The sequence below is a fragment of the Saimiri boliviensis genome, chromosome 12 (genome assembly GCF_048565385.1).
Source record: "Saimiri boliviensis isolate mSaiBol1 chromosome 12, mSaiBol1.pri, whole genome shotgun sequence".
Taxonomy (NCBI): Eukaryota; Metazoa; Chordata; class Mammalia; order Primates; family Cebidae; genus Saimiri; species Saimiri boliviensis.
Window position 1 is genome coordinate 86483927 of NC_133460.1, and position 14806 is coordinate 86498732.

At 42.1% G+C, this 14806-nt stretch overlaps 1 protein-coding gene across 7 annotated transcripts in view; it reads right to left on the reverse strand.

The window, feature by feature from the left end:
• The window catches only part of ARMH3 (armadillo like helical domain containing 3), a 231271-nt gene that overhangs the window by 44306 nt on the left and 172159 nt on the right, over positions 1–14806 (reverse strand). For all 7 annotated transcript variants that reach the window (XR_012512924.1, XM_074382784.1, XM_074382786.1 and 4 more), the window contains one exon: positions 6316–6394. Coding sequence is in view for 6 of the 7 variants with exons in the window: in XM_074382784.1 (XP_074238885.1) it covers positions 6316–6394 (79 nt within the window). In the remaining variant the exon portion in view is untranslated. The remainder of the gene's footprint in view (positions 1–6315; positions 6395–14806) is intronic.

Sequence of the window (14806 nt, forward strand, 5' to 3'; positions counted from 1 at the left end):
GTCCTAGTTACTCCAGAGGATAAGGTGCGAGGATCACTTGAACCCAGGAAGTTGAGGCTGTAGTGAGTTATGATCATGTCACTGTACTCCAGTCTGGGCAACAGAGTGAGAGATCACACACATACACACACACACACACAAACACACACAAACACTCTTCTCTCTCTCTCTCTCTCTTTCTCTCTCTCTCTCTGTCTCTCTCCAAACAAATAAAAAAGAAAATTAGGGTGCAGGCCACTTCGAGGGACAAGCTGAAGACCAGAATTTCAGAAGGATTACAAGGGTGACTGATGTGCTCAGGCTGCATTATTTGTGGTCCTCTTTAAAAGAGACAAGAGCTAGAGGAGATGAACACAACTGGAAGCAAAAGAAAGCAGAAAGAATCTTTAGAAATGGAAAGAAAATAAGTAGACTCAAAGTTCCTAATGTCAGAAACCACTTAAGCTGCTATGTATTCTAAATCTTCTAGTCTGACTCCTCAGTTTCATCTTTTTGGGAATCCTTATTCCTTGATGATCAATTTTCCTGGATGTATCAAATGATTCTACCAAGTAGGGATGGATGCTTACTAACAAGCCACACTGGGGAGGGAAAGGAACTAAATCTCAGTTGAGGGTAGGCAAGAGGCCTGAAGGACAATTTTGAAAGGTGTCCTAGAAATAAGCCAAATCCAGTAGGGAATAAACTGTAAGTAGTTTCATAGCTCTTAGGAAAGGTAACTGTATCTTCTCCATAATCTTTATTCATAAAGATATGTTAAATACAAAAAGAGGTCAAAATGCCCTTATCTAATGTCATATATAAAAATTAACTCAAAATGGATTAAAGATCTAAACATAAAAGAGCTAAAACTAACCTCTTAGAAGAAAACATAGGGGAAAAGCTTCATGACGTCAGACTTGGTAATAACTTCTTAGACTTCTTTGATTTGACACCAAAAGCACAGGCAACAACAGCAACAACAACAAAAAACAGATAAATTGGACTTCACCAAAGTTTTAAAAGTCTTATGTGTAAAGGACACTATCAATAGAGTAAAAAGACAAACCACAGAATGGAACAGAATATATGCAGATCAGATATCTAATGAGGAATTAACATCCGGAATAAAGAATTCCTAACAGTCAACAACAACAAAAAAACAAAAAACAAATTCTCCAATTTAAAAATGTGCAAAGGACTTGAAAAGACATTTCAAAGATGATACACAAATGGCTAATATGTACATGAAAAGATGTGCAATGTATCATTAGATAAATGCATATCAAAAGCACAATGAGATACCACGTCATACCCATTAGGATGGCTATTATAAACAAAACAAAACACAAAAAAAGTGTTGGCAGGGATGTGGAGAAATTGGGATGTAAAATGGTATAACTCTGGCAGTTACTCAAAATGTTAAACATAGAATTATCCTGTGATCTACTAATTCCACTCTGAGTATATACACAAAAGAATTGAAAGCAGGGACTCCAACACATAGTTGTACGTCAATGTTCAAAAGCAACATTATTCATAACAGCCAAGGGTGGAGACAATGTCCACCAATGGATGAATAAACAAAATGTGTATAAATGCAATGGAATATTATTCAGCCTTAAAAAGGAACAAAATTCTGACACATGGTACAATATGAATGAACCTTGAATACATGATGCTAAGTGAAATAAGCTAGTCACAGAAGTCCAAATACTGTACAATTCCATTAAAGTACCTAGAATAGTCAAATTCATAGAGACAGAGAAGAACAGTGGTTACCAGGGGCTCAGGGTAGGAGACATGGGGAGCCATTGTTTAATGGGTAAAGAGTTTCAGTAAGAAATGATGAAAAAGCCCTGAAGAGATGGAGAGCAGAGATGGTTGCACAGCAATGTGAATGTATTTAATGCCACTGAACTGTACACTTAAAAAGGGTTAAAATGGGCAGGGCGCCGTGGATCACACCTGTAATCCCAGCATGTTGGAAGTCCAAGGCAGGTGAGTCACCTGAAGTCAGGAGTTCAAGATCAGCCTGGCCAACATGGTGAAACCTCGTCCTTACTAAAAAATACAAAAAATTAGCTGAGTGTGGTGGTGCATGGCTGTAATCCCAGCTACTTGGGAGGCTGAGGCAGGAGAATCACTTGAACCTGAGAGGTGGAGGTTGCAGTGGGCCAAGATCAAGTCACTGCACTCCAGCCTGGGCAACAAGAGCAAGACTCTATCTCAAAAAGGGGTGGGGGGGGAGAGTTAAAATGGTAAATTTTATATTACATGTATTCTGCCATATATTAAAAAAAAGAGGTAAAAATGAAAAAATTAACCCCAGACAAATACATATCTGCATATATACCATAAAAATGCATGCTGTTTATTACATTAAAAAATGTGTGACCAGGCCAGGTAAAGAGGCTGACGCCTGTAATCCCAGCACTCTGGGAGGCTGAAGCAGGTGGCTTATTTGAGGTCAGGAGTTCGAGACTAGCCTGGCAAACATGGCAAAACCTACTTAAAAATACAAAAAATGCCAGGTATGGTGGCTCACGCCTGTAATCCCAGCTACTTGAGAGACTGAGGCAGAGAACTGCTTGAACCCAGGAGGTGGAGGTTGCAGTGAGCCAAGATCACACCACTGCACTCCGGCCTGGGCGACAGAAAGAGACTCCTTCTCAAAAACAAAAAACAAAAACCAGCTGGGCATGGTAGTGTGTGCCTGTAATCTCATCTACTTAGGAGGCTGAGGCAGGAGAATTGCTTGAACCCTAGAGACAGAGGTTACAGTGAGCCAAGATAGCATCACTGCACTCCAACCTGGGAGACAGAGTGAGACTCTATCTCAAAAACAAAAACAAAACAATGTATGATCATTCAGTCACACTGAGGGTATTAACTGATTAAAAAGTTTTGCCCTCCATGAAGCCATGTTAATGGCAATTAACAGAAAAATGTCATTTACCTTCTGGATGTCTGAAAAGAAATGCCAATGTGAAAGGCTTGGCTTTGTTTAACATGCAATAATAGATTTACAAGTATCACCTTGAAATGCCTCAGAGGCTAGAATGTGTCTAGGGGTTGTCAGAATTCAACAATTCACAAATTTCTTGCTAGAAGAAAATGGCAAGCTGGGCAGGCAAACATAGAAAAGATCCCTGTCATCTCTACTAACTTACTAAGTGCTATAAATTCCAGTTAACACCTATCCATGGTCTTTAGGTTTTATTTTAGGAGTACTTTAGAATCTACTGAGGATTAAGTTCTTGACTTTTTTCTCTACTCAGTTTGCTGCTAACAACTGCAGGGCCCTACTGCAATCCATAAAATTAGCTCTTTGAGAGGCCATGAACACTGTTAACATTAAGTGACATTCACATTAACACTCATAAGTGAAGGGAGAGAAGTGCTCTAACACATGCTGGAGATTAACAAGGCAGTCAAATACCTCTAATCTGATAGTGCTGAGAATAAACCAAGTGTACTGTAATGCTGTCATTTAGCACCCTTCAAAGTCAGTTGGGAAAGAGAAGCAACAACTATTTTGAGGGTGGTTCTCAAAAAGGTCTCAGAATAGTATCACCCTCCTCCAAACCCCCAAGTGAAAAGGACTGTTAAGAGAGGCAATGAGTACACAAAGACTCCATGTGAGCAATGACTCAGATTATTCACCATTGATACCCACTACCTTAGCACCACAACTTGTCTTATGGAAGGTATATGATAATAATGACTATTATTACTATTATTTTGAGACAGAGTCCCACTGTCACCCAGGCTAGAATGCAGTGGCATGATCATAGCTCACTGAAGCCTCAATCTCCCTGGATTCACCTCAGCTCCCACCTCAACCTCCCGAGTAGCTGGGACTACAGGTGCGCACCACCATGTTTGGGTAATTTTTCTCTCTCTCTTTTTTTTTTTTTTGTAGAGACAACTTCACCATGTAGCCCAGGATGATCTCAAATTCCTGAACTCAAGCAATCTGCCCACCTCAGCCTCCTAAAGTGCTGGGATTGCAGGTGTGAGCCACTGCTCCCAGCTGGTATACAATTATATATTAACCAAATAAATCAATCTTGCTATCCCTTCCCCATTCTCCTGTGAAATCCCTCTCCACTGAAATCGCTTCATCTCTGGCATGTGCGCACTTTTTGAGAGACACTTTCATCATTTCATTTAACTTTGAAAGAAGTTGGAGGAGGCTGAGGACACGTGCTTGCTAATCATCCTTTCACAGATTGCCTTGTGTGCCAGAAAGGATTTTTATTATTGGTCTGTGGCAGCTACTGCCGGAGAAAGATTTCAGCTTGACCTTCCCAAGCCGCTGGGGGATGAATACTGCACATTCTGCACGTGGATGACAGAGCAAATGTCTTCCTTTTTTTAATTTTAAAAAAAAAGCTTTTAGCCAGGTGCAGTGGCTCAAGCCTCTAATCCCAGCACTTTGGGAGAACGAGGCGGGTGGATCACGAGGTCAGGAGATCGAGACCATCCTGGTCAACACGGTGAAACCCCCTCTCTACTAAAAATACAAAAAATTAGCTGGGCATGGTGGCGCGTGCCTGTAATCCCAGCTACTGAGGAGGCTAAGGCAGGAGAATTGCTTGAACCCAGGAGGCGGAGGTTGCGGTGAGCCGAGATGGCGCCATTGCACTCCAGCCTGGGTAGCAAGAGCGAAACTCCGTCTCAAAAAAAAAAAAAAAGCTTTTAGACTAACCAGAGCTCACTGTGATAGGAAAGTCACCCTTTCTCTTACTGCATAAAACTCAAGATGTTGAATTATTTTGCATAAAATGTTATAGTAAAATTAATACGAACCAGTCCAACAAGAAAACAGTGGCATCACAAAGCACCTCACAGACAGTACAGCATCAAAGAACAGGACTCAGGATAGCTCCACAGGCAGAGAGAAATAAAGGAAATGAAGGCCGTTTATAAAAGCAGTTTAAATGTGAGGATGGATTCTCACAGCTGGCCTCACAAAAGAGAACAAATATGTCAAAGGGAAAAACTGACAGACTAATAAGAGTCCTATCCATCTGGCTGAGAAAAGAGCCACCGGTGGGGAATACTGAGAAGCTTGTCTGTTAGGAAAAAGGCTTGCTTGGTGCTTCACTGGGAGAACTGAATAGCTTTGAGGAACATTGAAACACATGGTCATATCATAGCTGGTTGGCTGACTCTGCCAGCAAGAAGCTCAAAGACGGGTTACAAAGATGCACTGGCAAAAAAGGGAGAACAGGGTACATGTGGTTTTCTTACTGGCCTGGAGTCTATACCGTGGCCTCTCCAATTTGGGAGTAGGGTGAAAAGGAAAGGGAACCACATGAATAGGATGTCTTATTTTATGCTTTTTAAAAAAGAACTCAAGAGTCTCATTTTGACACATCAAGTTCAATCCCATGCCATGCTAAGTCTCATCTGTACTTTTATATAATGCAGAGCTGAGTGCAGACGCTCTGGGAGAAGGGGAAATCAGGCCAGATTCAAGAAAAACAAACACACAAGGCTATCGGCATCTCCAACTCAGTCCATACCACAGAAAAACCTCCTCAGAAATAATTGCTCAAGGTAAAGGGAACTCAATTACTAAGGAAAATCTGTTCCAAGGGTCGTGTTTTAAAGAGCCAAATAGCTTCAAATTAAGCTGAACTCAGGGTTTTTCTAATTGGCAGTTTCATCCATTTTTAAGTTCTCATATCTTATTTTCAAAAATCAAAATGAGGCCGGGCGCGGTGGCTCAAGCCTGTAATCCCAGCACTTTGGGAGGCCGAGGCGGGTGGATCACGAGGTCGAGAGATCGAGACCATCCTGGTCAACACGGTGAAACCCCGTCTCTACTAAAAATACAAAAAAAATTAGCTGGGCATGGTGGCTCGTGCCTGTAATCCCAGCTACTCAGGAGGCTGAGGCAGGAGAATTGCCTGAACCCAGGAGGCGGAGGTTGCGGTGAGCCGAGATCGCGCCATTGCACTCCAGCCTGGGTAACAAGAGCGAAACTCCGTCTCAAAAAAAAAAAAAAAAAAAAAAATCAAAATGACTCTCTGCCTAAAATTTTTTAAAAATACCTTATGACACTCACTCTAAAACAATAATTCACCAGATTTTCACCTACATATCTCCTGTGTAATTAACAAACCCTTCAGATGGCACAAAGGCACACAGCATCACTCTGTATTAAAAGTACTATTAAACAATCCCACACTAATTCCTCTCAGCAGCCTTGCCCGGGTCATCCCCACAAAAGCTCAGTCACAGAGAAAATCCCCCTGCCACCAGAGAGAAGGCAACTGCTTGATCCTAGCCTCAACTAGGTCATCTGGGAGAGTAGTGGCTTACCTGCTCCTCTGATAGTTGGGATATGTGATTCACAGCAGCGTAGGACTCAATTTTGGGGTTAAAGTGGTTGATGATGGCTCTGAAACAAAGAATTCATATTAATATGGTGCCAGATGGAAAGGGGAATACATCTGTTAAAAATAAGAATCAAGTACCCTCTGGTTTAGAGTACTACAGCATGGGAGTGATTGTGACTGGGTAACTGTCCTCTTACTGAACATGAAGAGATCACAAATGGGGGTGAATTGATAACTCTGAAATTGTAAGAGTTTACTATCAGAAAATAGAATCAAAAATCTCTGCTTTGCAAATGAACTAACGGAAAAAACCCAAAGCCAAACAAAAAATTTGAGTCCTTCAGATGAGAAAGAGGACCCAGAGGGCTGTCCACTAGGGGGCCCTGGTGCTTCAATCAGAAAGAAAAGCTGTCTTCTCTGACAGGAGAAGAGGGCACTCGGTAAAGCTGGGCCAACATACAGGCTAAAGAGAAACAAACTTCGTACTTGTTAGTAAATAGTTTCAAACCAAAATTTTATATCCGGCCATTCAACCCAAAATCTGACTGTCATTTTAAAACACTCCCTTCTCCATCACTTGCTCACATCCAAAGTCACTCAGTCTTATCAAATCTACCTCTTAAAAATCTCTGAAATCGGAAATAAATTTCCCTGAAACCAATGTCTTAGTATAGGTTCTTGTCATTTCTTGCCTGGTGTAGCAGAAAGAACACAGGTTTTAGATCAGGGTTTTACATGAGTCCATACTGATATAAATAATTCACAGAGAAGAGACAAATCTTTCACTTTTCACACACACTTTCACACACACACACACACACACACACACACACACACACATATTTAAGACAGGGTGTCACTTTGTTGCCCAGGCTGGAGTGCAGTGGTGTGATCATGGCTCACTGCATCCTTGACTTCCCAGGACCAAGCAATCCTCCCTAGTAACTGAGACTGCAGACACGTGCCACCATGCCCAGCTAATTATTTTTTTTTGGTAGAGACAGGGTTTTGCCATGTTGCCCAGGCTGGTCTCAACCTCTTGAGCTCCAGCAGGTCTCTGCCTCCCAAAGTGCTGGGATTACAGACATGAGCTACTGTGCCTGGTCAACAAACCTTTCTTATACAACAATTTAAAATAATACATGTAGATACTCCTCCCTATAGGAAATGAAGTTTATTTCTCATTTTGAGGGTAGGCTAGATTTAGTGACTTATTGCCAAAGAAGAGAGTAGCAAATGGGAAACACAGTAACTTGATAGCAAAGAAGCCTGGCAAACACTACCTTAACCAAATGATGAAGCTATAAATTGCCAGTGATATCATGTAGATATCATGTAATCCTTGGTATGATCTGATGAGAAGGGCACTTAATAGCTCAGTCTAATCACAAGAAAAATATCAGACAGACCCAGACTGGGGATATCCTACAGGATACCTGACAGGTTTTTTGTTTTGTTTTGTTTTGTTTTGAGACAGGGTTTCACTTTGTTATCCAGGCTGGAGTGCAGTGGCACAAATACAGCTCACTGCAGCCTCCACCTCCTTGGTTCAAGCAATAATCCTACTTCAGCCTCCCAAGTAGCTGAGCCTACAGGCATGTGCCACCATGTCTGGCTAATTTTTGTATTTTTTTTTGTAGAGATGGGGTTTCACCATGTTGCCCAGGCCAGTCTCAAACTCCTGAGCTCAGGCAATCCTCCTTTCTCGGCCTCCTAAAGTGCTGAGATTATAGGCATGAGCCATTGCTCCTGGCCCTGACTGTTTCTTTCTTTCCTTTTTTTTTTTTTTTTTGAGATGGAGTTTAGCTCCTGTTGCCCAGGCTGGAGTGCAATGGTGCGACCTTGGCTCACTGCAACCTCTGCCTCCCGGATTCAAACAATTCTCCTACCTCAGCCTCCTGAGAAGCTGGGATTACAGGAACCCACCACCAGGCCCGGCTAATTTTGTTTTTAGTAGAGATGGGGTTTTGCTGTGTTGGCCAGGCTGCTCGAACTCTGACCTCAGGTGATCTACTCGCCTTGGCCTCCCAAAGTGCTGGGATTACAGGCGTGAGCCACCGCGCCCAGCTGGTACTTTCTTAAGACTATAAAGGTCATGAAAAACAAGACTTGAGAAATTGTCACAGATCACTGGGGAGATATGACAGTTAAACGCATATCCTGGAATGGACCCTGGAACAGCAACAGGACATAATGGAAAAACTGGTGAAATCTAAATAAAATATGGATGGAGTTTAGTTAATAATAATGCCAGTTACTTAGTGTTGATAGATGTACCTTGGTGACACAAAATGAGGGAAACTAGGCTGAGGGTATCCAGGAATTCTGTGGATTATCTTTTTACTTTTTCTGTAAATTTAAAAGAATCCCCAAACAGAAAGTTTATTAAAATGGGTAGTGTGGGCTAGGCATGGTGGCTCATGCATGTAATTCCTCTGAGAAGCCAAGGTGAGTGGATCACTTGAGCTCAGGAGTTCCAGATCAGTCTGGGCAACATGGTGAAACCCTGTCTCTACAAAAAATACAAAAAAATTTAGCCAGGTGTAGCAACACACACTTGTAGTTCCAGCTACTTGGGAGGCTGAAGTGGGAGGATCACTTAAGGCTGGGAGGCAGAGGTTGCAGTGAGCCAAGCCTGTGCCAGTGCACTTCAGCTTGGGTGACAGAGTGAAACCCTGTCTCCCTTCAAAAAACACACACACACACACACACACACACCAATCAACAACAACAACAACAACAAAATGGGTATGTGGGCTGGATGCAGTGGTTCACACCTGTAATCCCAGTACTTTGGGAAGCCAAGGTGGGAGGATTACTTGAACCCAGGAATTTGAGACCAGCCTGGGCAACATGATGAGACCCTGTCTCTACAAAATAAAAAAATAGTAATAAGCCAGGGACAGGTGTGGTGGCATGTGCCTGCAGACCCAGCTACTTGGAAGGCTGAAGTGGGAGGATCACTTGAAGGCTGAAAGGGAGGATCATACACTGAAGCCCTCAACCCAGGGGTTTGAGGCTGCAGTGAGCTGTGTTTGTGCTACCATACTCTATCCTGGACAGCTGAACAAGAAATTGCCTCAAAAATAAAAACTAAACTGTGTACATGTGTATGTGTGTGTGTATATATGTATGAGCTAGCATAACAAATCACTATTTTCTTTTATAGCTTCTTGATAGTAAAGAATTATAGAACTATTTAATCTAATTCAGGTAATAAAAGTATAAACTGAAAACTTAAAAAAAAAATCATGGTTTGGAATTCCAGTTTGACCACTTGTTTTTCTGACTGATTTTGAGCAAGCTACATCTCCCACCAGAGGAAAAAAAGGTAGAATAGTAATACCAATCTAATACTTATCACAGAACTTGGGAATAGTCTATTGCAGCCATACAGGAAACATTTGTTGAAAGAGGGCTAAATCTTAGAGCAGGCATTCCCAAACTTTTTACACAGGGGGCCAGTTCACTGTCCCTCAGACCGTTGGAGGGCCGCCACATACTGTGCTCCTCTCACTGACCACCAATGAAAAAGGTGCCCCTTCCTGAAGTGCGGCGGGGGGCCGGATAAATGGCCTCAGGGGGCCGCATGCGGCCTGCGGGCTGTAGTTTGGGGATGCCTGTCTTAGAGGGTACATTTATACAATTTATATAACATAATATATAACATTTATATAATACATATAATAAACAAAACTTGGAAAAGCAATGCCAAACATCTAGTTCAATGCCTGGTACACAGTTTGTGCTCAATATATATCCAATAAATGAATAAACTAAATATGACAGAAATGAGTCAGGAACAAGAGGCGAGTTCTGACGACTTATTCTTCCAGAAACTACCAAGAGAGCTGGAGATAATACCTGCAAGTTAAGGCTGTGGTTTGGTCTAAATTCAAAGTGGGAAAGAATTTTGTGACCAAGTAGGGGGTCAAATATTTTTCTCAATCAGAGGGCAAGGCTCAAGGATGTTGCAGAGATGACCACAACCCATAAGCAGAAAGGAAAACCAGGACCCTAAATCCAATGAGAAGGTAGGGGAAGCAAATTTAGAGGGAACTGAGAATCCCACCGATCCTAGCAGCAGCAGCAATTCAAAGTTCACTCAGGGTAGAGTCTGAGGCATAGGGTTTAGTGTCCAGGACCAATAGGATTGAAGGAAAGGAGTTACGGTAGTCAAATCAATCTACCATTAGACCACATGTATCTTCAGAAAAAGATTTTGCACTCTGTAAATGCATCCAACTTTTACACGTTTTTAGGTGTTTTTTGTTGTTGTTGTTTTTTTTTTAATTAAGGCTTTCCTTACATTACTTAGAAAAAAAATTTTTTTTTTAAATTCCTGTCCCAATCGAACTAAAGGTTTTGTTCTTGTTCTTGTTTTTTATATTATTATTAATAATTTTTTATTCTTGCCTAGATTTGGAGAATATAGAGATCCAAGTATCCTAGCTTCTGCCTAGGTGGAATGTTAGCAGCCACCAGAGCAACCCAGGGGAGCCAGTGAAATAATCCCTGGGAATGGAATTGCTGGGGATGTAATTCTCTTCCCTTTCTACCTGAGTAGTTGTTTCGCCCGGAAACAAAGGAAAGACATAAGAAAAGAAAGAAAAGAGGGAGGAAGAAGAGACGGAAGGAGGAAAGGAAAGAAAGACAGGAGAGAGAGACTGGGAGGCTGGGAGGTAAGAAGGGAGGGAGGGAGGGAGAGAAAGGAAAACCTAGACGGTATTACCTTCAAAATACATACTTATTTCCTTCCCTTTTCTCCATTATACTTATCAGGTGTCAGCTGGCTCTATGGGTGACTTGTTCTTCATACTGCAGGACATATATGTTGATATTGTTTGGGCAAACATCCTTAGAGTAGGATAGATTTACCACTCTGGGAATATACATTTGGAAAGAAGATAAAATCATCTTCCAACCTGCCCTGTGACAATCTCAACTCAGAACTTCAGATCTAGGCAGGTGATTAAGGTCTCCCACCAGACAGGCTAAAAAACTGTTTAGGCCAGGCGCGGTGGCTCAAGCCTCCCAGCACTTTGGGAGGCCGAGGTGGGTGGATCACGAGGTCAAGAGATCGAGACCATCCTGGTCAACATGGTGAAACCCCGTCTCTACTAAAAATACAAAAAAAATTAGCTGGGCATGGTGGCTCGTGCCTGTAATCCCAGCTACTCAGGAGGCTGAGGCAGGAGAATTGCCTGAACCCAGGAGGCGGAGGTTGCGGTGAGCTGAGATCATGCCATTGCACTCCAGCCTGGGTAACAAGAGCAAACTCCGTTTCAAAAAAAACACAAAAAACAAAAAACAACAACAAAAAAAACAAAACTGTTTAGAAACCCGAAGAAGGTGGAACAGTCTAGATTCAGTTAGCAGTCTATAACTCAGTACTCACAAAGGCAGTACATGTGTCGGCCTTATATTTTATGCTCTTTCTTTGGGATTGTTACTTGCAAAATCTGAGTGCTAACCTAATCGCCTGGAGATGCCAGGTGGAGGGCATTCGGCCTAAGTGGTAAGAAAAGTCTAACACTGGCTCTGCTCTCTCTAGGCTCTTAAGAAAGGAATTCCAGACAGGGCTTGGAGCCTTCCCATTAAAGTTCTTAGTACTTTGTACTACTGAAATGGAAATATGTCCTGACACAGCACAGAAATGATGGAACACTGGAACCAGGCTAAGTCAGCCCAAGCTGAGTGACACACCTTTGCAGTAACTGAAGTATTTCGCTTCTCCTTCCTCAGGAAGTCTGACAGCTACCACGCTCACCTGGGTTGAGATTCCACACCATCCCAGCTGGCCAAGGCTCTAGAGGAGGACTCATGATTGACTAGCTCTCAGCGGGAGAAAGATGAGGCACCAGGTTAACAGATGAAGGAGGAATCTCTCCATTTTCTTTAGGTTTTCCTTCTTACTGATAGCACCTCCAAAAGGATTTCCTACCATTTTTTCTAAACCTTTGGGGAGGGGGTTTCTGAGAGATTCTAACAGTACTTCTCTCTCATTTTTACTGGTCAAAACCTGAGAGGTAGCAATGTACAGTGCTAATGTCTAAAATGAGAGTCTTCTAGGAAAGAAGAAATGGCATTTATTTCTACCCAAAGACGAATGAGCAAAATATGAGTTCAATTTCCTCTCCATCCATTCCATCTAAACTCCACCCTACAAAAAGGGCAAGGTTCAGAGAAGGTGAATACTGCAACTGGGACACAACTTCCTCACCTCTGACTAGTGTGAGTGAGGAGGGAAATGAGGCTAAGTAAGAAAAGAAGAGACTAGGGAGAAGAGTCATAATAGACTGTTATAGACTGAATGTCTCTGTCCCCTCCAAATTCATACATTGAAGCCCTAACCCTCAATGCAACTGTATTTGGAGATAGGGCCTTTATGGAAGTTAATTAAGGTTAAATGAGGTCATAAGTCTGGGACCCCCCCCCCCGGTCCAAGAGGATTGGTGTCCTTATGAAAACAGAAACCAGGCTGGGCATGGTGGCTATGCCTGTAATCCTAGCACTTTGGGAGGCTGAGGTGGGTGGATCACCTGAGGTTAGGAGTTCAAGACCAGCCTGGTCAACATGGAGAAACCCTACCTCTACCAAAAATACAAAATTAGCCGGGCATTGTGGCACGGACCTGTAATCCCAGCTACTTGGAAGGCTGAGGCAGGAGAATTATTTGAACCCAGGGGGCAGAGGTTGCAGTGAGCCAGATTCACAATGCTTCACTCAAGCCTGGGTAAAAGAGTGAAACTCTGTCTCAAAAAAAAAAAAAAAAAAGACACCAGAGAGCTCTCTTGCTCTCTCTCTGGTCACGTGAGGACACAGTGAGAAGGCTGACATCTCATAAACCAGGAAGACAGCTTTCACCGGAAACTGACCCTGCTAGGCCTTGATCTGGGATTTCTAGCCTCCAGAACTGTGAGAAAAAACAGGAAGGTTTGAGTGAACAATGAATGAGAAAACATAGCCATTATGAAAAGATTACGGTTTTCCTTCGATAAACGTGGCAAGGCAATTAAATAGAGAAAAAAATTGTCTTTTCAAAAAATGGTACTAGGACAAGTGGATATTCACATGCAAAAGAATGAAATTAGATCCCTTCCTTGTACCATACACAAAACAACTCAAAATGGATCACAGATCTAAATGTAAGGTCTAAAAACTGTAAAATTCTTAGAAGTAAGTCTTCATTGCTTGAAGTTAGGCAATGATTTCTTAGATAAAACACCAAAAGCACAAATGATAAAAGAAAAAGTGGATCGTCTTGAACTCTAAACTTTGTGCTACAATGCCATCAAGAAAGTGAAAAGACAATCTACAGAATAAGAGAAAATATTTGCAAATTTTATCTGATAAGAAACTTGCATCCAGAATACATAAAGAACTCTTGCAATTCAACAATAAATTACATACAAATAATACAAAGTTTAAAAGAACAAATTATTTGACTAGACAAGAAAAGATGTTCAATATCAAATTAGTCATTAGGGAAATGCAAATCACAACAAGAAACCACTTCACATCCACTAGGGTAGTGGTAAAAAGAGAATAGCAAGGCTGAGGGCAGTGACTCATGCCTCCAATCCCAGGAGTTCGAGACAAGCCTGGGCAACAAGGGGAGACCCCCCCTTAAGAAAAAAAAGCCGGGTGTGGTGGCATGCACCTGTAGTCCCAGCTACTTGGGAAGCCAAGGTGGGCAGATCACTTGAGCCTAGGAGACGGAGGCTGCAGTGAGCTGAGGTGGAGCCAGTGCACTCCAGCCTGGATGACAGTGCAAACTGTACCTTAAAAAAAAAAAAAAAAGACGTTATAACAAGTGTTGGCAAGGATGTGAAGAAGAACTCTCATACATTGCTGGTGGGATTGTAAAATGGTACAGCTGGCTACTTCAATTTATAGGAAAGGTCCAGGATAGGCAAATTTGTAAAGACAGAAAGTAGATTCATCGTTGCTTAGGGCTACAAGGAGGGTTGGGGAAGAAAAGGGAGTGACATATTGGGTTTAGGGTTTCTTTCAGGGGGAACATAATATTCCAAAATTAGATTGTGATGATGGTTATACAACCCTAGGATTATACCAGAAAACAATAAACTGTATACTTTAAATTGTATCATATATAAATGATTACAGCCTCCTTAACCCCAGCAATTTTTGAATAAGCTGCTTTTCTTCAACCACTTCCACACAGAATTCACGTGGTGATTCCCAGGGTGATTCACTCACCAAAAGAACTTTTCTAAAGCTTGCATATGTAAGCAATGCTGATGGCAGTAGGAAAAGGAGCTCACTGGACCATGGACTATTTTTAAAACTACAGAAGCTGGAGTTTCAGGAGCTTCTGGAGAGAAAGGGCTCTGTGGTGCAATACCACAAAAGGTGGCAGAGATGGCGAGTGAGACTGGTGCTGAAGAGCACATGCTCAGGAAGGACCAACCCTACCTGGAGGTTAGAAGAGTCCAACTCATGGTAATATG